Raw genomic sequence first — 27,115 nt, 5'->3', positions numbered from 1 at the left:
AGGGGAGGAGGCTTCAGCTGCCCGCTGTCGCGACATCGCGCCCCCCTGTCGCCGTGCCGTCCGCCCCCCGGGGCCGGGACCCGCCGCCTGTTGCTATTTTCGCCCGCGCTGGCGAGCGGCCCGGCCGGGTGTGCGGCGAGGCTCCGTCCTCGTCCCGGCCCGCCGGCAGGTAGGGGTGGGCGGGCAGCGGCGAGTGGCAGGAGGCAGCGGGCAGGGCAGGAGGCGCTGGGCAGTGCAGGAGGCGGCGGGCGGGCAGCAGCGAGGGGCAGGAGGCGGCGGGCAGCCCCTGGCCCGGCCCGGCGCCCGTTACCGGCCCCGCCCGCCTCCCCGCGCGGGAGGTGCCCGGGCGCGCCTGGCAGCCCGCGGCCGCTGCCCGGCGAGGGCACTTCCCTGCGGCGAGCACATCCTGCGGCGGTAAGCAGCGCCCGGGCACCCCCGGACCCAGGCCTGTCAGGGGGCGGCGGTGGGGCCCGCCGTGCCCCCACTGTGGGCCGGCCCGGGGCCGAGCAGCGTTTTGGGAGGGTGGGGGGAAGGAGGAAGAGCAGCTCTCGGCGCAGAGGAAGTGGAGAGTTGTGGCGAGGAGTGCGGCACCCGCCGCGGGCGGCCCGTGCCTGCACCCGCGCTGTGAGGGGGGAGCCGCCTCCGGCGCCGGGCGGGTCGGGCCGGGGCCCCGCTCCGTGCTGCTGCGCGCTCCCGGCGGGTCCCGCCGTCGCTGCTAACGGGGCTCCCGGCGAAGGCGCAGCTCTGGCTGCGGGAACAGCGCTGTTGCCGGACGGGGCGGCCGGGCCGGGGACGGGGGCGCCGGTGCCGCTGTTCTGGGAGAGTTGGCTCCTCATCAGAATAACCAAAAGACCGGCTTGAATTTAATCTGTCAGTGACCTGAGGTGCCTTTAGCTCCTTTTCTCTCTTGTCCGCTGTTCCCTCGCCCATCTATGCAAAACAGGTGGGTGTAACTCCTCCCAGAGCCCGCTCGGTCTCAGGGCACCAGGCGGCTTTCCCCGGGGAGAGCGGACCTTTGGCACCGCGGCACGGCCGAATGTAACTTTCAGTCTGCCCACGGCGGCGCAGTGTCCTTATGGCCCTTTAAATTCGCGAACTAAGCCTACAAAGGAATGATCTCTTGAAACTGCGTTCACGAGAGGTATGAAACGAATGTGGTTATTTATAGCGCACTTTGAAAAGATCGAGGCCTTTGTGTGCTGTGTTTTATTTGGGAGAGAGGCTAACATGGCAGATCTGCTGTAGGAACCTTTAGTAGTGCAGATGGTGGGATTTGTGTCTGCGTTAAGCCCAGAGATTGAATGGAACATCGTGGGTCAAATTTAATAAATTTTATATTTTCTGAATAGCGAATACCTCTGAGCTGATGCATATGACTATACTTTTAACAGTACTTTTAACACACTTGGTAAGTGCTGAAATAGAAATTTGTCACGGGTTGTTATATAGGAATGCTGAAAATCATAGGTAATACACAAAAGTAGAAATATTTGCAGGTGAGAAAAACGACAGGATGGAAGGAAAGTGAAACACATTCAGTGATATGTGGATGACTTGACACTTTTTTCACTTTAATTTGGTTAACTGCAAAGTCACATGCAGGCATTTTGGCTGTGGATATGCAATTGAATAAAAATGAATTGAATGGTATTCATAATGTAATTTACGTAGCAACCTTTCTTTTACAGATTTTTTTTTTTAGTGCATTACATTCATAGAATAGCTCAATATTTTGTTCAGGTTTATATGAGGCTGAGTCAGAAGACTTCAATCATCAGCATATTAATTTCCATGGACTTGATTAAGGAAATAGCAACAGGTGTTAAGGGCAGGAACAGTCAGCTATTTTCTTCATTTGATAGTTGATTTTAAATGTGTATACTTGTAATCAAGAACATACTACCATTTTGTTGCAATTTTTTTATTAATAGTCTATTTATAAAACTTACTTGAGGAGTGATATTAATGCTGGCTATACTGGTAAATATTTTAGGTGTGTTTATTACTGGAACTAGTACCAGAGTATATGGTTATGTTATTCAGCACCCAGTCTTGACTTGCTAACAGCATTTAAGCATTAAGCCTTTTAAAAATCAGCATTTAATGAAAAAATAATGGAAATTAAAACTAATTTCTCAGGTAAATTGGTTTCTGGACTTTTGCATGCTTTTGGCCACAGCAAACCATAGCTTCAGAGGCAAACAGCAGATAATAAGTAGCTAAGAGATAAAAAGAATATCCTTGCAACAAGAGGTATGTGTCATGCTTCCAAGTGCCCATTTGAATTAAATAAAAAAACTTTTTGAAGGCTGTTCTCAGCAGTGACTCTGCCATGACATACTTAATATATTTCCTCATTTATGTTTTTCTATATATCCTGCTAGGTGGATAGAGAAATCTGTCAGCTTGAGCAAAGACAATGTAAATTTCAGTTAGGGATCAGAAAGAGAGGGAGACAAGTGGTATTTAGTTCTGGCTAATGTTCCAGAGTTCTGGCTGCAGGCCAGGGCTCCTCATAATCCTTAAGTAGTATGATATTTCTGCTAAAATAATCAGTGGTGAAGTGCAGTCAGTACCAGTGCCTCTGGTTCCATTTGTCAACAGGGTTCAGTGCTAATGCTGTGCAGAGAAGAGCTGAACAAATTTATGCTATTTAAGACCAGCTGTTTTTCATAAGAGCTTGCTATAAGGTTGCATTTTTTGCTTAGCTTCTTGAAGGGGAGGAAAACTGACTTACAGAAACTTACATAAACTAAAGCTGCTGTTACGTCCTGAGCCTGACGTGGAGTAACTGCGCAGTTGTTACTCAGAAGAGCTGCAAAGGTCGAGGATGATGGCATCTTTCTGTTCAGCTCCCAGGTCAAACCCCTCATTTATTCATTGCTGTGTGAAAGCCCTGACTGCTTCCTTGCATGACACATCTTCCAAGCTCGTGAGTTCTGCTGTGAGTCCCAGCACTCCAACTGCTACCAAAGCAGGGAAGGAACTGGAGCAGGGGAAGGGTTGCTTAAGTCTGCAGTTACCAATGTTCTGAACAATAGTTTAAAACTTTTGGCTGCATGTCTGTATTGAATTTAGTCTGGTTGAGAAGAAAGGACAAAAGAAGGATGACACTTCACCACTGTCAAAGTTTCTGCATTTTTTTTATGGGGGGGTGGTGGTCTTTTGGTTTAGAACATTCTCTCTCCTCTCTGTCTTTTTTCTGTATCAGTTTGAGTCTATCCCAGATTTGCCTGGTGTTCCCCCAGGTATACAAACCTGATTTTCAGTACCTCACTTTCCCAGGTTACTAACACAATAACCTCACAAGATTCTCCTTCCTAACCTCAAAGCTTACCTGACTTCATCTAACCAACTGGCACCTGGAGCCAATACCTTGCCCTTGAGAGTGAGTGAGTTTTTAGGAATGCTGTCTTGCATGATCCAATGCTGCTTACACATGTACCTTCACATGGGGTCCAGAATAGCAGAAATAATGAGTTGTGTAGCTCTCCCTTTCATGCTGTCTTGCCATCACCCTCACTTCTCCCTGAAGGGATCCCTTTTAACTTGGTGGCATAACACGGTGAGAATGTAACTTGATTTTTGAGAGCAAGAGACTAATATATTTTTTTTAATTAGGTTAGGGTTTTAAAAAACACACTATCAGATTTTGCTAGAGCAGGACCATCAGTGTAGTGTTGCATGCTTTCTAAGCCCCCCCACTTGTGAGAAGTGGCTGGGTTGATCAGAGCAAAAGAGAAGCTGAGGGCAAAGGGCACACATATGTTCCCATGTGTATCTTCCACATTAATGAGTCAGCCTGGTGTTCCCAAGTATAGAAGGTAGGGATAGATAGATTAATGTGGTTTGTGAAAATATCTTATGTGTTACAGTTTGACTGGCTGTTTTTGTGCTGATGGAGCAAATACATCTGAATCAAAGCAGGCTAAAGAGTAGGAGCAATAAGGTTCATATTCTCTATATCTCTATAAACTGTGTCTGTTTATATCTCTATAAACTGTGCAAAGCTGTCAGCTGAGGAGTGCCACTCAAGCTGTTCTCAGTTTTGAGTGCACAGGCAACCAACACCCTTCAAAAGATGCTGGTGGAGAGGAGAAAGAGGAACTGTCCCAGTTATGTCTGTGAGCACTGGGAGAACAACTGGAGACATCCAGTGTGCTAAGCACAGCCCAGAGTAATGAAGCTGAATGGTGCTTAGAGCTGCCAAAGGAACATCAAAGTTGAGGTAGAAGAAAACTAGTGGAGAGCTGTATTTTTATATCTTGTCTATTCCCTTTTTGGATTAGAGGTGAAATAAACATTTAATAAGCATGAGTTAATCAGACACTTGGGAGGAAGAGGAAACTTGTTTGAGCCTACTGTACTAATGCGTATGGTAAACTCCCATGGCACCTGCAGAGCCAAATTTCAGAGGGGATGAACTGAAAGGTGGCAATCAGAGATGGGTAAAGGTGCTAAAATTCCAAGCAGTGGAGTTAGGGCAGACATGGATGGGCTGAGAGCATGGCTACTCTTTGGGCATAATGTGTGCCTAATTTTATGGCTGGGAATAGGCCTGTTGAGAAAAACAAAACTATTTTTAGGTCTGAATTAAGCATATACATAAATACTTCATGGTCTTGAATTAAAACCTAGTCCTCAGGGGAAACTTGAAGGACATTAACACCAGCAGCTTGAAATTGGCATAATTTCTGGTGGGATTTGTTTACAAGAAGTGACAGGAGGGGAAAACAAAGAAAGAATGGCTGGGAAAGGGAAATGGAACATGCAGAACAGTAATATACAGAATGATACGGGTTAGATAAGGAGACTTTCTGGTGCTGCTAAATTTATGCTCTGAGAAACTTGCACTTTCAGCCTCTCCTAAAACCTAGCATTTTGACTTCTACTTAACTGATTTGATTTAGTAGTAAGTGTTTTTCTTTGGAAAAAACAAATTGGAGTATTTATGCTGTTGACTTTGCAAGGTGTTTATTTTTGTTAAAAAGAGATGAATGCCAAGAAGCTTCACATTTACATTAAATACATTCCAGCAGTACAATGTTTGTTTAAGTATGACACAGTATCAACCTTGGGTTTTTTATATACTGTTCAGTCCTCAGAGCTAGCATGCAAAATAATGTAATATATTGTGATATCCATTTCTCTTTGAGGCTGCATTGCCTCATAGATCTAGGGTAAAAGAGCAAAAAGAAACTTGAAAAGTTGCTAGAAACAAGGGTGACTTTGTTGTATTTCTACATGTCTTTAATTACATTTTTTTAAGAAGGGTTCTCAGAAAACACAAATAAGAAATTGGCTACAAAAAGTATGTGGCTAATACATCATTGTCTGTATGGTAGCTCAGTTCTCTTGTTTTCAACTAAGAATGAAGTTTTCTAAGGCTTTCTTATCTGGAGATTATTATCTATACCACTAAGTGACAAGAGCAGTAGAAGCTAAAACCTCGATTTTTATGTAGTTTAGACTACACAACATGGTAGTTACGAATGAATCCAATCTTCCCTGCAGTTGCTGAACTATTTTTCATTGTTGCAGTTAAGGAGAAAAGGTTTGTAATAGTTCGTGAAAGAAGAGATCATTCTGATACTTGGCTGAAGGAAAACTGTAATGGTAACTGTGTTTAGCAGTCTGTGTTGATAAGGTGTAAAAATGCTTCCTGCAGCTGCTATCCCATTTAGAACCCCAGAATCATTGATGTTGGAAAAGATCTCCAAGATCATCACGTCCAGCATTTGACTGAACACCGCCAGGTGGATTAGATCATAGCACCAAGGACCACATTCAGTTGTTTCTTGAACACTTCCAGGAACAGTGACTCCACCACATCCCTTAATGCCATTTCATTTAGGATGTAATGCATTTATATCAATCTCAAAGATGCTTATTTTCTTGCTCATTTGTGAAATAAACAAAAAAGCCTCCCAACTGTAGTATACTTAAAGTGAGGCATACAAATTCTTGATTTTCATGGCCCTTTTTCCCACACCTCCCATGCCCAGATACACACAGAGAGGTTTGTGAAAAGACTTTAAAAAATTTGATCTACACATCTAGAATGCTATTTATTATTAATTCGTTGAATAGTATCTTGAAAACTTGCACTCTTGCTAAATTTGCTATTCTTGGAACTGGTAATGCTGGCACAGTGTTCATTTGTCAAAAGATGAAAAAGTTTCAAAAAAGTAAATGTATCCAAAGATGATTTCTGCAGCACTCTTGTTTTTACAGTTTGCCAATTACTGCAGAAACATTTTTCCCCAGAGGGACATTTACAGATTAGTTGCATTTTAAACAGCTCAAAATTAATTTCAATCTTGAAATTTTGGGGGCTTTTTTAATCCTGAAATTTCCCTTCATTTTCAACTAGATGAAAGACTGTTTGAACCTCAGTCTGAAAATGTTATTACAAGAGCAAAAGAAGGACAAAGTTCAGTGGAAACTCTTGAGAAAAACAGTGCTGATTTTGATCATATTTGTAGATGAACAAAGACAATAAATACTGTTACCAGAGTAAACAGATGGCACTTATTCAAAACTTGTTCAAATGTAATTAAAATGTTATTTAAAGATATCTTGGTACCATTTATGTTGTTTTTAATAGGTCTTATCATGGGAAACTCTCATAAGACTCTTGGTAAGTTAGTGTCCTGGTATTTAAACACAGGCAATTACAGGCCTGTCAGCCTTGCATCAGTCTCACACAATATAATGTAACAGCTGAAGCTAGGGGCAATTAAAGAGGAGTTAAAAGAGGGTATATAACAAATGCCAATCTTTGTGTTTTCATGGACTGCATTTAGTGAAATGGAATTTATAAAGAAATGCAATTATTGGATTTCATTACTAAAAGTACTAATACATAATAACAGTAGTGGTCGTGGATATAACAGGGTTACAGCAGGGTTGTGTGTAACTTTGATATTTGATCCATTTGATATTTTAAGAAATGAAAACTATACAATGTCAGTCTGGCTAACATTTAAGTATTCCTGTCTGGCTGACCAGTGTTAAAATGCAACCATGAATTGTGATTGTCATCTGGTTCCAGAACGCTGTAAGGATTGTTGCTTGTGACTGCTGTCTGAAAGGTTTTTTAGTGATCACTCTGTTGACTGTTGTTAGCATTTTTACATGACAGTCATTTCTAGGGTGTTATTTATTGAAAAAATCTGATTGAAATAATCACTGGGCAAACTATACCTAAGGAAACAGCTTCATGTTAGTAGCCAAATTCAAAGTCATCCACCTATGGACAAGAAAGTTGTCAAGCTGACCCTTTTATTTCCCCAGATGTAAAGGTGTCTTAGCAGGCAGTGACTTCAAGTGTCATGAAGGTCAGAATAGCTCAGCTGAGTTCTTCCTGTGATAACAGGATTGAAATAGGCCCATGTGATCTACATGTGCCTGTCCATGAAACAGTCACAGGCTAGAAAGAATGTTCATTGTAATTTAGTTACTCATTAGATAGTTGAGCTAAGGTTATAAAGCAAATTTTAAATCACCACTGTCTCTTTTCCAAGCAATGTATGTATTACAATTATGTTTGCTGGATCTGAAATAGTAAGGCCCAGTGTAAAGAGGGGGAACTTGCTAGATGGGCCATGGTGGCTCTCTTCTGATGTTAAGCTATTAATTATTGGTGTTATTGAGAGTTGGTTTTTCATAGAGTTCCAGCACCTACATAACTCTTTCTTTTCCTTTCAGAACTCTTCTGTTCCTTAATCAAAGGAGCCATCCAGCATGCAGATAATGTCATTCCATGGAACTGAAATATCAGTGAATTAGTCCAGGTTCCCTAAAGGACTGCAAAATGGAGCCAATAACTTTCAAAGTTAAAAAGTGTCAAACACCTAGTGATTTCTCAGCAAGTTTCAGTCTCCAGCTCGTGGGTTCTCTCCCAGTGCATTCCCTAACCACTATGTCAATGCTGCCTTGGATTGTGGCCGAGATCCAATTGCTCAGTGCAAAGTCTTCCAAAGAAGAACCCAGCGCCAGCCAAATTCGACTTTGTGTTTCACCAGCCAGTTTGCGGTGTGAGCCAGACACAGGGGAAACCCAGCAGTGGGATCCTTTAATTTGTTCAAGTTTATTTGAATACAAGCCACAGCAGGTGCACAAACTGATTCACAACAGCCACGATCCAAGCTACTTTGCTTGTCTGATAAAGGATGAAGCAGCAAATCAGCAAAGTATCTGCTATGTATTTAAGGCTGATGATCAGACAAAAGTAAGTAAAAAGAAAAGAACTAAAGCAAGCATCCCTGGAGTTGCTTTTGTGCTGTTTGAATCCTTTCACTACACTGTAAAAGCTTAAGGTTGTACTTGCAATTAGAGATGAGATCTCACTACGACTTACTCACTTTATTTGAAGTTAATTGCTCAGTGAAATTGGAGTGAGCTGCTCAATATGTGTAATGAAAGGTGTGTACGTCTCCTACAGGATTAGGGCCTGAATTTCATCAGCTTAAAAAACATTTTAGTTTGGGATATGGACTGAAATCTTGACCCTCAAGTTGGTGAGAGCTTTTCTGTTGATGTCACTAGGGCTAGTATTTCACCCTCGAGTCACTGTGAACTTTATCTAATCCTGCACTCAGACCTCTCAAATTTCTGTTTTCCTGATGTGACTGGGAAACAGAGATACCTCCTTTCTCAGAAAGAGGAGAGGGTAGTGTGGAGCCTCCATATGTATCATATCTCTAACAACAGGACCCTATGGAAACCTTTTCCTAGCTCTTTAATTCTCAAAGCCTGGCAGGCAGTTTAAAGAGTGGGAGAAAGGCACAGTCTTTGCACCTCTGTGACATGCAGGCTTGCTGCTGCATGGTGTGAGACAGGAATTGGGTATGCATGTCTGGCAGTGGGTGAGATTTGGCTTACTCTGCATTTCCTAACCAGTTCCTAGCCACTTGTGTCTTTGCTGAAAAAGTGGAACCTTTAAAACTGTTGATCTCTTCTGCTTGAGAGAAATGCAAGACACTGACTCTCATGAATGAGTAAAATGAGTAAGATTTAACACAAAGTTATTGTGAACTACTGAGGACAAAATGGTGACATATCCTTCACCTCTTGAATGTCAGCTCTGGTCTCCATAATGTTGGAAAACAGCATGCTCACTTGACTCATAGGAGGTGTCCTGCTGAAGAACCCTGGAGGTATTATGTTAATGTACACCACACATGGGATTTATGCCAACCTGCCCAATAGCAAAACGTTGTACAGTTCCAAATCCGTGGTCTCAAGCTTACAGCTCAAAACATATGGAAACAGCTTTAGTTAAATCCTCCCAGATAAAACTGCAGTTCCAGTAAATTAAAAGGCAAATACATTGTAAATCATAAGCATTCAAGTGAAAAATCCTGTCAAGTTAAATGTGGAATACCAAGTCTATGTATGTAAGAGCAGAAATAAGGAATAGTTATTTCAAAACTTGGCATTGGATAGCAGCTGGTGAATGCATTTTTCAGTTTGCTTCTGCATTTACTTGTGCTTGTGATTTTCCAGGATTATTGTGAAAACACAGTACTGAATACCTCCAGTACATTTTCTTAAGCATTTTCTTTTGCAACAAAAGATTCAAGTACTTTTTCTTCATGTTTGATCAAATTCCTGGACATGTTTGAAATGATCAAGAACAAACTAAGTCTCTAGTTAAATTTGCAGCTGTGTCTGCATGTTTTTGGAGACAACACCCACAATTTTTGTATGCCTCTTTTAACTACTTAGTTCTAGGTTCACACAGATATCCATCCTTTTAAAAACTGCCTTCCACCTGGTCTCTTAACTTGCCTCGTGTGCAAGAGTTGTTTCTCTTGACTTCTTTGCGGTCTAAGTAGACATCTAATCAGCATTTGTGGACCTATGTTTTAACAAAAGGGTAATGGAAATGCCAGATGTTCTTACCATCTAAAGTGAAGCCCTGCCTCTTTTACTTAAATTTTGCATGATTTCTATGTTTTAAGTTCTTTGTGCTTTGTAGGGTGTTGTTACTTTGCCCTGAATATGGTCATACAATGCCTTTTAGGTAATTGATGTTTGTGTATTTATCAGGAGGAGGGAACTGATGTTACCTGTTTTGCAGATGCCCAACTCGAAAGGCTAGGGAGTGCACACATACCTTTGTTACAAACTGAAGGTGCTGTTGTTAAAAACCAGTGAGTTGGGATGAAGGATTTAGGATTGTTAGTACAATTTATGTTCAATTTCAGAAGAAATAAATTTTAGAAATTGGACTTTTGCAGCCTGTGCAACTCAGCAGATTCCTGTGCTGGCACTCTTGTTTGTAAGAACTCTTTTTTTTCTATTTGCTTCAGGTCTGTAGAAGAATCACAGCAGTCCAGATACATTTAGTCACAGAATTTACATGTTCATTACAATCTTTAGCGAACAATCTTGGACACCCAGACTTTTGTGATAATTACTAATTACAATAATATTTTAAACTGCAAGAGCCACAATTCTTTGTGCCTGCATATATAAATCTGTAGTTGGGTTGTATTTGACAATTATAAGTCACATCGGACTGAGGATTTGAAGTAGAAGGTAATTTGTGGCTTTGCAAATAAGTTCTGTTGTATATCCTCACCTTAAGATAAGTAGAATAAAAGGGGGGCAGAAGTATGTCTGTGGGAGAAGTACAGTAGGAAGATTAGAATGTTAAGAGAAAGGCAGTTGAGTAGAAGACTAAACAATTAAAGCCTTTAAGAGGAGGATAAGAAACTTGAAAGTCATGCAGACAAGCATAGCACTGGAGGTGGTAGAAAGTACAGAAATCCAGGAATGGTCAGGCTTTTAGCATCAGTTAGGCTGCAATCAATTAACTGTAGTTTTACTCCTTTATAAATACAAATTGAGCAAGAACATACATCTGCTTAGTGAGGGATTATTTTACTGTTTAATATGAGAGTTTTGTTAATGTTGCTGGGTCATATTTAGCTCAGCTCTAGAGTTGATGGAGGTGCATGCGATGCCATGCAATATTTTTCCTGAATACAAGGCTCTTGGGTTCGTTGTTCCTGCATTACCAGCACAGCCACTTTAGAGAAGAAATCGTAGACAGGTAATTAACACTAAGTAATGTCAGGATTGTTTGCAAGGAATTCTTTGTTATCCTGCTCTGTAGCAGTGAAAGAAAAGGTAGTGCCCCATTGTGGTCTTTGTCTTCCCTCTATAGGATCTGCTGTAATTGTTTCCACTGTACCATCATGGCAATGGGTGGCTCACTTTCCCTGCTGGCTAGCAGTAAGTAGGGAAGGATGAGATGGCATTACTTATAAAGAAGCATGTGAATATGGAGATGATTTCACTCTACTTTGTGCTTAAAGGATGGGTTGCTGTGCCTAGAGAGAGCTTCTCTTATGGTTTAGAGTCTTCTTTCCAAGTCAATTTGTCAGACATGGGATCTGGAGTGTTCCTTCCTTCATATATAACTTCAGTAAGTTTCCACTAGTTACAGATAGTGGAGTTTCTTACCCTTACACCCTCATTCTGCAGAGATTCTGATGTGGCCTCATGATTGAATAATTTCTGCCTGAGGGTGGGGCTGAAGCATTAATGAATATTCTTTGTAGGTGCTCAGGAATGGAGCTGGATTCAATTATATTGCCTGCAGGGAGCTTATGAAGGCTACTTACAGGTCAGGTGACTAATGGTGGGGGAAGCTGTGGAAAAATTAAATTTCCCCTAAATCTGTTTGCAGAATAGTTCCTTTAGGATAAGAACACAGCCTTGCTGAACTTCAGCCTTGGTGAGAGTGCTTGGCTACTGTAGGAGTGCAATGGAAATGAAACCATACGTGCTCCACCCTCTGTGTCTCCGCAGTAGCCTCTGGTCTGACATTTGCTTACATACTACAGAAGTGTGATGCTATTGATATCACTGTTGTTGTTGAAAACTATGTACTTTAAAAAATTACTGGCATTTTAGTCCTCCATTTGAGATGTGCTAGTTCTAAACTGTTTGGAACTGCAGGTGAGGTGTGCCGTTTCCTTCCTGAGCTCATTCTCCCCAGCTTTCCTTCTGTATGAAGCCCTGTTTTATCACATCATTCCCTCCAATAAATGAAAGAGATAAATAATGTGAGGCTAAGGGCATGCTGTAGCAGGGATTCCCCCTCCAGCAGATGCAAAGTAGCCAAAGCATTACGGAGGATGAGTAATTTCTGTTCTTATTTTCAGCTTGGAAAAGTAATTCCAGATGTCATTATGTTGATCCTTCTTTGGTGTATCGAATAATTTGTTTTACTTAGGTATGTTTAATCTTACTTGATAGATGTTTGGGCTGGCAACTGGAACATGGGTCACTAGTTTATCTGACTCATGCCCTGAGCTAGTTTAGATTTAAGGCAAGTTAAGGTTGTGCTGTCCTTTATTATACTTTTATATTTATTGTAAATGAAGATTAACAGTTCTAAATTTAATGGTTTCACAGAGGTCTGAGTCAAAGAGGACATTCAGTATCTCGGCCTTTTCCCATGTCCTGTGCTCCATTCAGCAGCAGGCGCACATTTTCCCAAGCCTATCTTCTGTCACCTACATAGCTATAAAGACTTTTTTGTTGCCTTTGGTAGAGTCAATTCCAGGTGGACTTCAGCTTTCCTAATCATGTCTCTGTCTTGGGTTGGCAAATTCTTATCGAGGCTCTCTGGAAACTGGCTGGATTGACTATGCCCTCCTGTGTTTTTCTTACAGCAGATATTTGAGTGGTTGAAGTTCCTCATCAGGACCAGGGTATGCTAATGTGAGGCTACTCTGAGCTGTCTGTAGAGTGCATCATCCACCTATTCTTTCTGATCACAGGGTAAAATAAATTCCTGTATGCGGAGCAGAAGTTGGGAGACACTGTCATTTTTTAGTTTATTTTTTTAGTGAAGCAGATGATCAGAATGCTTGAAAGTTTCCCCTTTTTTATTCTGTGATATGAACTGGAGGTTTAGAGAATTTGAGGGAAAGCCTAGAAACTTGAGCCTGATGTCTTGCAAGGAAAATATTTCTGTGACATTACTAATGGAGAACTGGAGTATGAAGAAGGGTAAAAAGTTCAGGTCAGATTTTTAAAGGGTTACATTTTGTACTGGTGTTTTTGTTTGTGTGGGTTAGGGTTTTTTTCGTCCCCAAGAGTCTGCGCACAAGTTGTCATAACAGCCTGTAATATATGCTTCTGTTTACCAGAGCAGTTAATGCTGTGATGGCAAAACACTGGGTGGAACTTCTCTGCTTAATAGAAGAATATTGCCTGTGATTTAAACAGGATCACAGCTGCATAAGACATGCACAAGTCTGTGTGCTGCTTCTGAATCTTCTCTCTGTAGTGTCATCAGTCAGGGACAGCTTTTGGCCCAGGCAGCTGCAGGAGTGTTACTGTGAGAGTTGCATTGTCTGTAGGATTGCAGCAGATGGGGACACCTGCTCGAAACCTGAGCCTGCTGATTGACTTCACCTGTGCCAAATCTGCCCCAAGGCAAACACAGGTAGAACCCATCTCCTTACACTGAGGAACTTTTTGAAATGTAGCACCTGGCCTGTTGTGGAGCTTTTTAGTTACAACTGTGATGCCTTCTGTTGTCTGAGGTCTTTGTGTTTTTTCACCCATTGCTTCAACAGTTATTTTGCTTTTAAACAACCTTCACCTACTTTCATGAGTTAAAATAGCTTATGCACTTAAGTAGATGATGCTGTCTTACCTGGAATGCAGCACTCTGTTACATGTTGTTTATGATCTGATTATGTGCTGAAGAAGCTGGTTTCAGATAATCAACACTTGGCTCTCTGTGAGGCTGCACAGAGCTGAACTTCACATTATTCATCTATAAAAGGAATGGCAGGGGCCCAGTGAACTCCTAAGCAGTTGTTGTGAGGCTTGGCTTCATGACTGTCGATTCTTACACAACGTGTTTTTACTTTGGACTTTAAGGTATAGCCTCACTAAGTATCTATTTTTAATAGCACCATTTCCTTTCTTAAAAGAATTCAGGGAAGATCATTTTAAAGGTAGAGGTGATCTTTTTCTTCTGTATTTTACTGCCTGATGAGTCAAGGGAGATTAAAACATGGTCCTTCTTTTACAAAAAACATAAAACACTGAAATAAAATTAAGTAACTGGACCAATGTCAGTGCAAGTGAGAACTTAATTTGGCTGTTTTCTGCCTCCTTATGCACCTTTGGGGGTTTTGATTGAATCTGTGTAATTGAAAACTGCTAGCACTGCTTTTTGATTTAGGACATCTCTCCTGTCTCCCACATACTAACTGAAGAAAATGTAAAATACAGAAGGAGAAAAAAAAATGCAGCAGAACAAATGAAAAATCAAATACATATTTGTGATGTGCACATACACAGTCCAGTTTATAAAGTAGGTCAAAGTTTAGCTGTGTAAATCCCAGCAGAATATCCTGTATAATGTGAACAACCAGCTGTGCTTTCAGTACTCTCACAATTAATCAAGCTTTACAGGCTTCTTGAGTGTGAGTGTGATGACACCAGTTCTATCCTGGGATCTGTTTGAACAATCCATGTATGTGAGCTATTCTGTCAGGGACCTTCAGTGGCCAGTGACTCGGTCCCTAGCAGCGTTATTCCAAGCCTTTATGGGGCTCTTGTGAAATCTTTGAGTGACTTTGTGACATGTTGCATCAGCTAAGTGCTTCTGTGTTCACTCTCATTTTATAAAAAAATACTGTGGGATTTCCCTAAACCTTTTATGATTGCTGTATGGAGGAAGTAATTTGTGCAATACCAGTGCTGCTGAGTTACAGTCAGAGATAATGTCTGATCAAGGAAGCTGAAATTAATCACAAGGTTTGCAAAAAGAGTTGCCTATTCCCTCTCTTACAGCAGCAGCAACATAAAAATTATATATTCTTGTGATTTCTTATCTTAGTGTAATAGTTAACTGTATAGTAAACTGCATCAGATGGCATTTTTCATGTATTTTTCAACTTAAATAATACTGAAAGTAGCTGTGTTCTACTTATGATGTTACATGCACTTGATTTTAGGGTAAGAGTTCATGCCAAAGCTATTTATTGTCCAAGGCTATTAAGGAGTAAGGAAAAGTTGTTCCTTCACTTTTTCATGGTGGAGATTGTAGCAGAAATACAAAACAGTAGAACTGAGGCAAAAAACATAATTAGTGGATTTATGATGGCCTCTCATCTGATTACTAACCACTCTTTTTGTCTTATTTGTGGCCTATGATGTCCAGCACAGGTAACTGGAGCCGTGAATTTCTAAGCATCCTCTGTATCTGTAGAAGAGTTTTCTTTAAAAGCTTCTCTTCACACAGAGAAGAGCTTCTGTACATATCTCCAAAGAGAAGCTCACTCTTACATCTTAACCAAGTTAGAGTCAGCTTTTCATGGCCTTGTAATCCTTTGTTTGCTGATTTGCACAGTCCCACCTTTCCCCCTATTCTTTATACTGTGGTATCACTCAGTGATGTGTTTCAGAGTAATTTGAATATTCCAAAGGAAAAGTGATAAAGTTTCAATGAAATCAGCATCCTAACATGATCACAGAGCAGTTTCATGTGCAGTGTGTGAGAGTCAGAGCATAGCCACCTAGAACCTGACCTCAGATCCCCAATTCATTCAGTCTTAAACTGCTGTGGGGTTTTAGTTCAAGTGTAATCTGTGATGGTACACTGAGAAGATTTTATAGCTGTCCTCTGTCAAAAAAAGGCAATTCTGTTATTCTTTTCTCTTCTGATCCATCCCTTGATGTTATTCCTTGGTGTTTTCCCTTGTGCTGGCACTAATGTTTGTCCAGCTCTGTGTTGAGCTGCTTTAGGGGCTAAGGTATAAGAAATTAATTTCATTTTTCTCCAAAACCCATTTGGTGCACCTTGCTAGATCACCATAGATGTTTTTTTGTCAAATTTCAAGTAGACATAAATTTGGCAACTAAAGTGAGCATAAAATATTTTGGGACAAGGATTTCATAAGCGGGTGAGGGAAAGAGAGTGTCACACCAGGAGTACTCCAAAGGGATTGGGCTGCTGTGGAGCAGAAACCTCTTGTTCTTTCTTTGTAAGATGACATAGATCTTAAAAGTAAGACTGTAAGGATGGAGGTGCAGGGACACTTGCAGGCTTCTTTGGCCTCTGCACACAGAGCCACCTTCTTTGGAGCATGGTGCTTGTAACACCAAGGTGGTGGAGTCAATCCCCATATGGGCCATTCACTGAATAGCTGGACCTGGTGATCCTTGTGGGTCCTTCCCAACTCAGAATATTCTCTGAAAATGTCACTGACATTGAAATCTGTCCTGCTAATAATGTGTGAGAAGTAATCACTGCATACTTGCCTAATGAGTCCAAAGTAGCCTTGCTCTAAAAAGACAAACATCAGAGGGTGGGTGGGCTTCAATTGGGATACTGTCTATCCACATATTGCCCAAACACTAATCATTTTAAAAGTCCTCAGCTTCACAACTTGTAACAATAACAAAATATTTAGCAACAAAGTTATCCAGCTCACTTTACTATGGTGTAGTAGTCTGATTTCTGCAAAGGTGTTGGATGCAAGGTGCAAACAAAGTGAATGGGTCCCTCATTGCCTTGCAGCCTCATCAGTCCTACCGCTTCAAACGCCCAGCAACCAGGCAGTGCTGGGCAAATCAAAAAGCCCAAACCAAACTGAGAGACTTGTGCCCATGGAAAAGTTCTGATTGAGAAACGGAAGGAGTGTGGAAATAAAAGTTGTGTATACAGAATTAAGAGTTCAGAAAATACTGTTTGATTTATAGCAATATTGAATATAAGCTGCATGCACACTACTATATAAAGAAATACTTAATGATGAAGGAGCTCCAGTGTATTTTCTCAGTTATCCACTGCTGAGGCTTACTGAAGTTAAGACTAGAAGAAGTTTGGAAGTTTGACTGCTGTTTTGTTGATCTCTGAACTCAAGCCAGAAAGTCTAATCTAGACTCACTGGATGGTTTTTATTTTTTGTTTAATTACTTAACACTCTTAAGTAATACAAAGTATGCACAGTTGTGAAGTTCTTAAATTAATTTTGTGGATACTTGGTGCAATGGTAGCTGTATGCAATTTAAAGCCGGAAAGTAGCTATATTAGAGAGGGGGGAACTGCTTTGAAAATAACAGTTTTTATTTTAAAAATCAGTCTTACCTTAAACAGTGTTAGTTGTTGTGATGCACAGTACAATAACATATTGAGGACAGTGTGATTTAGTTAGCAAAACCGAGAAGATCTTTTTTGTCAAATACATGAATAAACAAAGGCTATATCTGTCATGTAGGTTAGTACAGTCTCTACAGACAGACTCAAGAGTGGTTCTGGCTCCTATCTGGTTGATACCAGTTATCTTTCCTCAAGACTAATAAAACCAAAACCTCCTTTTTAATTTACTTTGCAAGTTTCATTAGGAAGCTTGGGCTTTAGCTCACTTGGAGCTACTTAAACATGGACATTCCTGTTCAGGCAGTTGTATTTTCTTCTTTTCAGATTTTAAAATGGCCTAAAAGACAAATGCAAGCCATCCACATTCAAATTTGAGGATGCCAAGTCATAAATTTTGATACTGAGTAAATCATCTTCCTGAAATAGCTCCTTATGTTTCCATGCAGTTGACTTTTCATTTAGAGTTTTGCCTTTCCTGGGCTGACATTTATGCTGTGCCCTCAAGGTCATCAGATGGGGGCTCTTTGGCTGTAGTGGAGCAGAAAACCAAAGCAGAGGAGGCATATATAACTGCTGTATTTACTTTAGCAGCACAATCTCCCATCCTGTTAAATGTCAAAGTGAATAATGGTAGAAAATCATTGTCGTAAAATCAGTGCTTTCCCTTGCCTGGTGTAGACACAGTTGTTCTCTATTTCTGTTTTTTTTACCCTCTCTGTGGACGTCAAGTTATGGGAAGGGCTGTGGGAAATATTTTCCTAAAGAATGATTTGTGTGACTGGACAAATACAGGCTTAAATGGATATGTGTGTTTGCCCTAAAGGTTGATCATGGAGGATCTGATACAAGGATTGAGTGGATAATGCCAGCTTATACTTGGTTTGTCCTTTGTATGAAGCTGCTGGTCAGTGTGGACTTCCCCTTTCTTTCCCACCCTCCCCCCCACTTTTTCCAGAGTGACAGTAATTGAGATCTATTGCTAGTCATAAAAACAGCTTCACTGATGATGATTCTTCTTGCATTGGTTTAAGTTTGGTCCTTCTACATAACTAATTGAACACGTTTCATGTGCAAGCTTCTTTAAAAGACCCCCACAAAACTAGCTTCACACAGGCAGAATGTGCTTCAAAATTGTATTTCTAGTAATCATTATGTGATTTGTCGTGTTACTTTGTTCCTTATATGCTATGCTTCTACTTACAAATGTGCAGAACTTGCAAGGAAGGGAATAAAAGCTAGATTTTATAACTTCTCATTTGAGATTTTTGAAAGCTATGTTCAGCACAAAGGTGTAAAGCAGAGCTTGCACTGAATATCTGGTGGTGTATTTGCATCTAAACCTGTGGCTAACTGAAATGGAGGTGTTTTTTTGAGAGTCAGAAAGCAAATTGTACATAAATCTTATTTCTGAGTCTTTGAGGCTGAGATCTGTATGCACTTTAACTTCAGGCTAGGTCCTTTGAAGGCAATGGATATACTTGCAGCAATGACTTTGAACATGCTTGTAGATACTTGCTTGGTTAGCACCTATAATACATAATATATCATTCAGCTTGGTTTTAGCCCTAGATTTTTTTCAATGACAGTTATGTTGTTCACATAGAAAAAGAAGGTTTCCAATACCTATAATTAATTCATTTAGAAAGATTTTTAATGAAACAGAAATACTTTTAAAACCAGACAAGAAAAATTATAATTCAAATACAGGAATATATTGAGGATGATTAACGTGGTTGATTCAACACCACTAATACAAAACTTAGGTTTCTTTCCTTATTTAAAATTCCAAATAGAAGTATGCCATATGTCTATGAAGCAATAATTTACTAAAGTTTTAAGAAGAGCAAAGCCCCGTTTATCACTTATAAATCTCTGCAGACTATGAAAACCATGTTCTAATGTGCATCTCCTAGTACAAATAGTGTTGGTACCTTCAGAGGTCTCTCACTGCAGCTGAATTCAGAGGCATTTCTAGGAGTTTTGTTATCATGTTAGGATGGCCTTTGTTGGATCAGCTGTCCAGCAGCAATGAGGCACTTCAGTTTTCCTGACTTAATGCAGATTTCAAAGCGACACAGTAATGGGTACTGACACACTGGAACGAGGCACTCTGATTCCCAAATCAGGACTGGGATTTAGGAGAGAAAGCAGTTGCTTCTGAGGAGCTCTCTGCAGTATCTCTGCTGCTGTGGAGCACTGTACAGTGTTCCTGACAGTAGCATTTGTAGCCAGGCCGGTAGGAAGCTTTTCTAATTGCAGGAAGAGAACTTCATTGTTCTTGAAAGGGATTATTCCCCAGAGTGCATAACTCCTTTTGTCCCCCCAATCCCTTCGCAAGTTTGCAGCTTCATCAGGGTTTGAGATGAGGTGTTTAAGTGCCACTTAGTGGCTGTCCAGAGCAAATGTAAGAGCCTGCGATTGCTGTGACAGTTTTCACCTCTTCTGCTTTCCACCAGCAGGAGAATTGCTCACCTTACCGTGGAGATAGTGAAGGCTTAATCTAAAACTGGTAAAAATCAGTTGAAAGATACTGGTGGGTTTTCAGTTAGAAAGTTTCAGTAGTGTAATTTCCATTTTACTTTTTTTCCCAAATTGTCCACCTGAAGTTCTGTTTGGGTTCTCCTCGTGAGCTTTTTGGGGTTTTTGTTTTTCATTGGGCTGTTTTTTCAATATTTTTGCAATGCCTCTAAAAATATTGGAATGAGATTGTATTTTACTATGTAACAAGAAGCAGCACTATGTAAAGTCTGTGGAACAGAAATAATGCTGTTTCTGGAGTTCATTCTTGTGTGTTAAATTTCACTAACATTGGTTAGTGTTTGACATCAGCCACTGTTCTGGGGTGTTTCAGCTCCCCTCAGCAGAATATCTGATAGATGTTAAACCATTAGCTCTCGGTCATGTTAGGAGCTTGCTATAATAAAGTTTTTATGTGTGCAAGGACAAAAGTTTATATTCTAGAAACTTGCAGGACTTCTGGATATTCTTTACATGTATGTTATTAACCACATACTGAACCAGATACATCCTTAAGACACATAAAGGTATAGTAGCAACTTGATCTGTGATTTAAGTGGGGGCAATTCTCAAATGAATAGCTTTTACATCTCAGAGTGCATGCATTGCCTGTATGCAGGCTTCCTCTTTACTGGGAGGAGGTTTTTCAGTGGTGGTTCTGCAGAGAGTTCATGTACTGCAGAAGACATGCTTCAAGTTTTTCTTTAGAATGGAGCTGTCTTTTTTTTTCCTTGTCTTTCAGTTTTTGTGTTTAATAGAGTATCCATAAGCGTGCTAGATTTAGAAGAGTCAGAAGAGTTCCCAGGAACCTCAAATAAACAAAACACAGATTTCTGATTACATTTCTTGTTAAAGTTACAGAACAGAAACTGTCAAGGTCTCAAGATAAACCTCTTTGCACATGTTGAGACAATGTACTTCCAGCAAGCCATATAAAACCTAGATATGTGACAAATTTTCCTTAGCCAGATAACCCTCAGTGACCTGACTTTAAGTACACACGTTTGCACAGGCATGTCAGCCTGTTCTGGAAGTCTTGATGCCAGCTTGAAACATCAGCTGAATTAGACTTACAGACTAGACTTTTGTCTTTTGTTGTGAGCAAATTCAAAGCACTTGTATGGGGATGACATTGTGGATCTACAGTGAGAGAAAGTAATACTTGATTCTTATTAAGTTCTTGTTGTTTGACTGTATATCACAGCATTTGGCATAAGAGAAAAAGCTGGAAAGATTGATTAAAATGAGCCTTCATTCGACTCATAAATTATAATTGAAAGTAATCGGACATTTGAGAATTTAATATACCCTGCATGAAATGTTCTGTTAATTGTCTTTATCAATGATCTGGACGAGGGGATCGAGGGCACCCTCAGTAAATTCACAGATGAGACCAAAGTGAGTGGGAATGTTGATCTGCTGAAGGGCACAAAGGTTCTGCAATGGGATCTGGACAGGCTGGATAAATAAGCCAAGGCCAGTTGCAAGAGGTTCAGTATGGCAAAGTGCTGGATCCTACACTTGGGTCACAGCAATTCCAGGCAATGCTATGGACTGGGGGCAAAGTGGCTGGAATGTGGCCAGAGCTGGCTGAGCATGAGCCAGGGTGTACCGAGGTGGCCAAGAAGGCCAATGGCATCCTGGCCAGTGCCAGAAGTAGTGTGGCCAGCAGGACCAGGACTCAGCACTGGTGAGGCACACCTTGAGTCCTGTGTTCAGTTCTGGGCTCCTCACAACTGGAAAGACATTGAGGGGCTGGGCCAGAGAAGGGCAAGGGAGCTGGTGAAAGGTCTGGAGCACAAAGCTTATGAGGAGCAGCTGAGGGAGCTGGGATTTTTTGGCCTGGAGAAGGCTCAGGGGAGACTGGATCACTCTTTTCAACAATCTGAGAGGAGGTTGTAGTAAGGTGGGGATCAGCCACTTTTCCCAGGTAACAAGTGACAGGATGAGAGGAGGTGACTTCAGTTGCACCAGGGAAGGTTTAAATTGGATATTAGGAAAAAAAAATCCTCAGTAATTGGGTTCTCAGGTATTGGATCAGGCTGCTCAGGGAAGTGGTAAAATCACCATCTCTGGACGCATTCAAAAATGCGTGCATGTGACACTTGAGGATATGGTTTAGTGGTGAATATGGTAGTGCTGAGTTAGTGCTTGGACTTGATGATCTTACAGGTCTTTTCCAACCTAAATTGATTCTATGATTCTAAAAGACCTGCTCAGATGACTTCTGAGGTTCACTTATCCATTTGAGTCTTTGCACCCGTGAACACATTCAGATATGTGAGTTAAGACTTAAAAATTATTCAGATATGTGAGCTCAGACTTGCAAGTTGTAGCAGTATCTGAACTTACCAGATCACTTCAGTGAAGAATTCAACTTTCTAGCCCATCCATCTAGTTTTGTGCAGGTTTCTCCTGGAATGCCAGAGTTCCCTGTTGCTACTAGGAATACCCAGAAAGGAGGAAATGGGAAAACTGACCCATGATTAGTTATGTATTTATTTATGTATTTATGTACTTCAATACTGTCAACTAATATTTCAGACTTTATTCCTGAAAATATGTACACATTTCCAAATTTGATGAGTCTTACATGAAATGCTGCTGCTCTCTCCCCTTCTTGGTGACAAGATGGTTAACAGAGCCTGTGGTGAGGGGCTGTGTTGGGTCTGTGGATCTGTGGTTTTTGGAAGGCTGACTCAGCATGCAGAGGCTCCCATTGTTCTGGCACAGGGCCGGGAGCGCAGTCAGCACATGTGGGTGAAATGTGCAGCAGTGACTTACAGTAGTATATCCTGAGCCCTTTGAAGCAATGTAGCTTTATCAAAACCACAAAAGAGCCATAAGGACAAATCCTGCTGCTGTATTTTAAAAGCCTCTCTGTTGTGTGTTATATTTCACAAATGTTTTCCAGTGTGTTTTTTAGGAGTTAAGACAGAATTGTCTTCAAGTAACTAAATGTGGAATGTTGTTTGTAAAGAAACCTGGAATTGTAAATTTCTGAATGGAAAGCCAGCTGTACCATGGGAAAAGTGATTTTTCAGATTGGTAAAGACAGTGTTTGAATCTTGGTTTGAAAGATGGTTTATTGCCATTTTGTGGCTTTTGCTGTAATTGAAAGACAGTATGATTTAGCCAAAAATACAAAAGCAAAAGAGTCCACATCACTGGCAAAAATACACTTGATGGGTTAATAAATCTGCAGAAGAGGGTGGAAAGGGGAGAGATTAGAAACAATAAGTTAAAAATGTGTGCAAGGGATCACTGCCAATAAAATTTTCCACTTTCAAGACGCCTGAGAAGGAATATAATCAACAGCACAACATAGCCAAGTAAAAGTCACAGATAATTTAATAAAAAGGCAGATTTATGTGTTCCATACAAAGTTACTGTACATGCAGACTATTAAGTTATTAGGTTCCAGTGGTATTCCCAATTTCATATTACACTGGAACTACCTAGGGAAGGACTGTGCTGTGGCTTGTAACCAAATGGAAGGCTGGTGATGAGAAGTGATGCAGAGCAAGGGTTGGGCAGGCAGCTGAGTGCACTTCTTAATCAACTGCAAGGGGCTGCAGTAGTTCTCAGCTGGCTGCTACAGTTCTTCCACCAGGGTTTTGTCCAAGAGCACCCGAGCAGGGCAGCTTAGGGTATGAGAGCAACCTTACAGACATTAAAATTTCTTCAGCTTGATTCTGGAAGAGAACAGGACAATATGGTATTTGTTTCCTCTTTTTGTTATCTCTGCTTAAGATGCATAAGGATATAGTAACAACTTGGTCTGTGATTTTAGTGGGGGCAATTCTCAAATAAGTAGCTTTTACACTCATCTGCTTATCATATGTGAACTGCTATATTGCTCCATTGACTTTAGCTAAGTTCTGGACCCTACACTTACTGAGAGATAAACCTGAACTGATAGTTCTTATTGTTAAGCAATTCCCAGGAAAACCAATAAATGTTTTGGTTTGGCAGTAGAATAGTTAACACTTAAAGTTTATTTTAATTGTTGGAGTTTTTTCAGTTTACTGAAATGGGGATTGCTTTAGGGAACTAGAGTATAAGCCCATTTGAATCTGTATACTGTCTTTGGGGATGGTGCCTGAATTAAATAATGAGTAATCAGTGCTGTTAGAAATAGATTTATTAAGTAAATTGTGGAGAACTGAAAAGACTGGCTACTTTCCATGGCTCTCCATTCTGTGGAGCTCAATATACTTCCCATGTCTCCTACTGTTGCAACTGAGGTATACAAAATAATATGTCTAGGACAGTGGGACTATTTTTGTATCTATAATTAATTATGTGAACAAAGAGCTAAGCTATAACTCTGTAAAATGATGCATACATTATTCCTTATTTTGTATTACTCATTACTAGAATTTTCTAGTGGGCTACAGTAAACTAACATGGACTACACTAAACTAACATGAAGTGTCATGTAATGGAAATAGACATTCATAATATATATGTCTCCCATAGCATATGGGGAATTGATAAAATTATAATTATGTTTTGATTTTAACCAGTCAAATGAGAGGTGTCATGTTCTGTTCATAGGTTTTCCTCAATGTTTTTAGACATTTTTTACTCTATAACTTATCTGTTATGGAAGTAGAAGTGTTAGTAATTTGGAGGATTTTTTCCACTGTGAGGTAATGCTTCTTTACAAAGGAAATGTAACCTGTCTTCAAATCATTTGTCTTTTTCCCATCTGAGTTAATCATATAAGCTTCAAGATCAACAAGCACTTTAAGTATAACTTTTAACTAATTGCATTTTGAAAATGTTTTTTAGACTTTAAGAGGTTTTTTTATTCTCCCGAGACCCGTGGTGCTTGTAGGAAGGAAGGAAGCAGCAGGAAGTTGATAGAAAAGGGTGCAAAGTCCTTTCAGGGCCAAGTGTCTAGTGCCAGGGGACATTAATGGCAATTTGATTTTCACATGTTTTGCATCCCGGTGCCGGGAGAGTTTTAAAATAAGCAGTCTTGCATAAGTAATATTTTATGGTTTATCCAGTTGTATCAGGGTGTGTGTGCAGGTGTATGTCATCCTTGTGGCATCTGCTGCCCTCTCCCCAGAGCCACCTCAGCATGGACAGCTCAGCTAAGTTATCCCTCAGCTTGGTGACGCTGGCAAGACCAAAAGCTACTACCCTACAAGGAGGAAAAACAGGAGGTTTCCAGCTGTTTCAGCTGCAGTCAAGACTTAGCTGATTATCTCAAAGGCTTGACCTGTGTGTTTGTCATTGCACACTGGGAGCATTCCCATTTATTTTGAGCTCTGTAATTTGGTTCTGCAGTTTTCTAGTTTGCTTTACCTGTTTTCTGCTCTTCCTGCTCATTTCACAGCTTCCAGAAAACCCTCATTACTAAATAGAATAAATGTATGGAACCTCTGATGTCTCTTTGTGGCAATTCCCTCTGTGCTCTGAGTTTCCCCGTTGTGCATTTGCCACATCATCCTTGTGGGTTTTCTGCATCCAACTATTCAGATCAAAATGATCTCCTCACAAGATATCTTTGTAAATCTTGCTTGGACTTATCTGTTGATTCCGGCAGTGTTTTTCCACTCTTTTATAGAGATCTGATAGTTTGATTACAATTAGATCATTCAGCAGTGTACATTTCATCTTGGTCAAATGCAAACATATAATTATACTTGAGTGGAATTAGTCAGAACCCATGGCAAAGTTCCTGACAGCTTTAAGCTTTCTTTGCTGTCTGTGGGAAGACAAAAAATACTCAATCCAGCATAAAGCTTGCCAATCCAAAGTTTGCTCATCAATGTTTTCAGAAGTGTTTGAAGTGGTACAGTGATTTCAGTCCAGATGTGCTCTTTGCATCAGATGACCCTAATATTTATGAATGGGCACCAATGGACCCAAAGCTAGATTGTGTTACCATTAAGCTGATTATGTATAGCCTTGGTTACCTTTACAGAATGATGGGTTCCACATGCTGTGAGTAGTATTTTCTCCAGTCCCTTGTTTGACTAAGGATTTCATGAAAACCCTTCCACTCTGAACTGGAAGAAAATATTTAGTATTTTCTGGAGCAAATACTAAGAAATTATCCATTCCATTCAAGGTAACTGACTGATCATCTCAGCATCTGCTGTCACCCACAACTGCCTTCTAACAGGGCGTAAGAAAAGCAGAAACTGTTTGCTCTAGATACAACTTTTCAAATGAAAAAAAGAATGCCTAAATACTTTCTGGTCCAAAACAGACCCATGGGAAAGAATCTGAAGATGATGGTAGCCAATCAGGAAAGCTGCTTCAACCTTATGAGGTGTTTTATCCTCTAATACTCTCATGACCTCACTCCACTTATGTAACCCTGCCTCTAGGATATGACTTGCCCAAGGAAGTCTTCAATTCCACTGTCTACTGAGTGAGTAACATGGCCTGTGTGCTCTAACACTTTTCTCCTACAGGTGTAAGATCACCTTTCCCTTCCACATGTTGCTTTCCCTCAGTCCTCTTGCTGAGGTGCAATTGAGCCTCAGCACATGGTAACCCTCTTATGCTCTGACACTGTTGGAGAGAGAAGGGATAGTGGTGGTAGAGAAGAGGACATCACCAGCATGACTTTCCATTCCTGAGTGAGAAATCCTAATATCACTTGAATCAAAGCATTTTAGCAATTACAAATCTTGTGGTGGAAAATACAATGATATGTAAGCTAAACCTACAGGAGAGGTTGGAAAGGACTCTGGTGCTGAATCAGTGCCCAGCAGCCTTGTGAGGAACTGTTCTCTTCTGTCTGCTGCAGGGGCAGTGAATTGCAAGTTATCTCTGGGCACTGGCCCAATGTCAGCATTTTTCATATTTGCTACTGGTTAGCAAATAGCCAGAAAATTTCACTCACAGTACTAAGAAGATTATCCAAATCTGTGTAATTTCTGTTTCCACTGAGTATCTAGAAACCACCAAGAATGTCATCCCAGGTGCTTTGGTGGAAGCTGGATTTCATCTTTAGCATGGGCAGTGGGCTCCTATGCACTTTAATTCAAAGGGACAGCCACTACTAGCCTGTGGTTAGGTGTTGGGTCTTGCTGTTGTCTTTCATCAGGGGGCTGGTGGAGATCTGGTTTGGTGAAGTAATTGGTTTTATGATTAATATTTCATTTTGTATTGAGAAAAATATTTGCTTATAATTTAGCCAAAAGAAGTAACAAAGCTTACTCTTCTCTTCTCCACAGTATCTATTCAGAAGCCACTGAGTTAGGCTTGATTGAATCTTTGGCTAGGATGAAATCCAGAGGATTCATTACTCTTTTGTGTTGATGGATTCAGATAAATCATTTTTTGCATCTTGCATTGTATGAAGGTGCCATAGAAGTCTGGTGTTTCCCTAGACACCTTTGTTTTGGCATGATTTATTACAGCTGCATCTAAGAACCAAAACATTATTACATTTTTGAATTCACATCACAAGCAGTACTC

The 27,115-nt window shown here is 40.5% G+C and overlaps 1 protein-coding gene across 9 annotated transcripts in view; it reads left to right on the top strand.

The window, feature by feature from the left end:
• Positions 1–27,115, top strand: part of TBC1D1 (TBC1 domain family member 1) — a 100,999-nt gene continuing 73,884 nt past the window's right edge. For 3 of the 9 annotated variants that reach the window (XM_077177621.1, XM_077177620.1, XM_077177619.1), the window contains exons 1-2: positions 670–1,141; positions 7,711–8,233. In XM_077177621.1, coding sequence (XP_077033736.1) covers positions 7,817–8,233 — 417 coding nt within the window. In that variant the 5' untranslated portion in view covers positions 670–1,141; positions 7,711–7,816. Of the gene's footprint in view, positions 170–280; positions 415–668; positions 1,142–7,710; positions 8,234–27,115 lie in introns of those variants that run through there. The other 6 variants (XM_077177616.1, XM_077177615.1, XM_077177623.1 and 3 more) reach the window with 6 other exon arrangements.

Source organism: Agelaius phoeniceus, chromosome 4, assembly GCF_051311805.1.
Source record: "Agelaius phoeniceus isolate bAgePho1 chromosome 4, bAgePho1.hap1, whole genome shotgun sequence".
Taxonomy (NCBI): Eukaryota; Metazoa; Chordata; class Aves; order Passeriformes; family Icteridae; genus Agelaius; species Agelaius phoeniceus.
The sequence above is the reverse complement of the archived record's forward strand: the minus strand, read 5'-3'. Positions and strand labels throughout refer to the sequence as shown.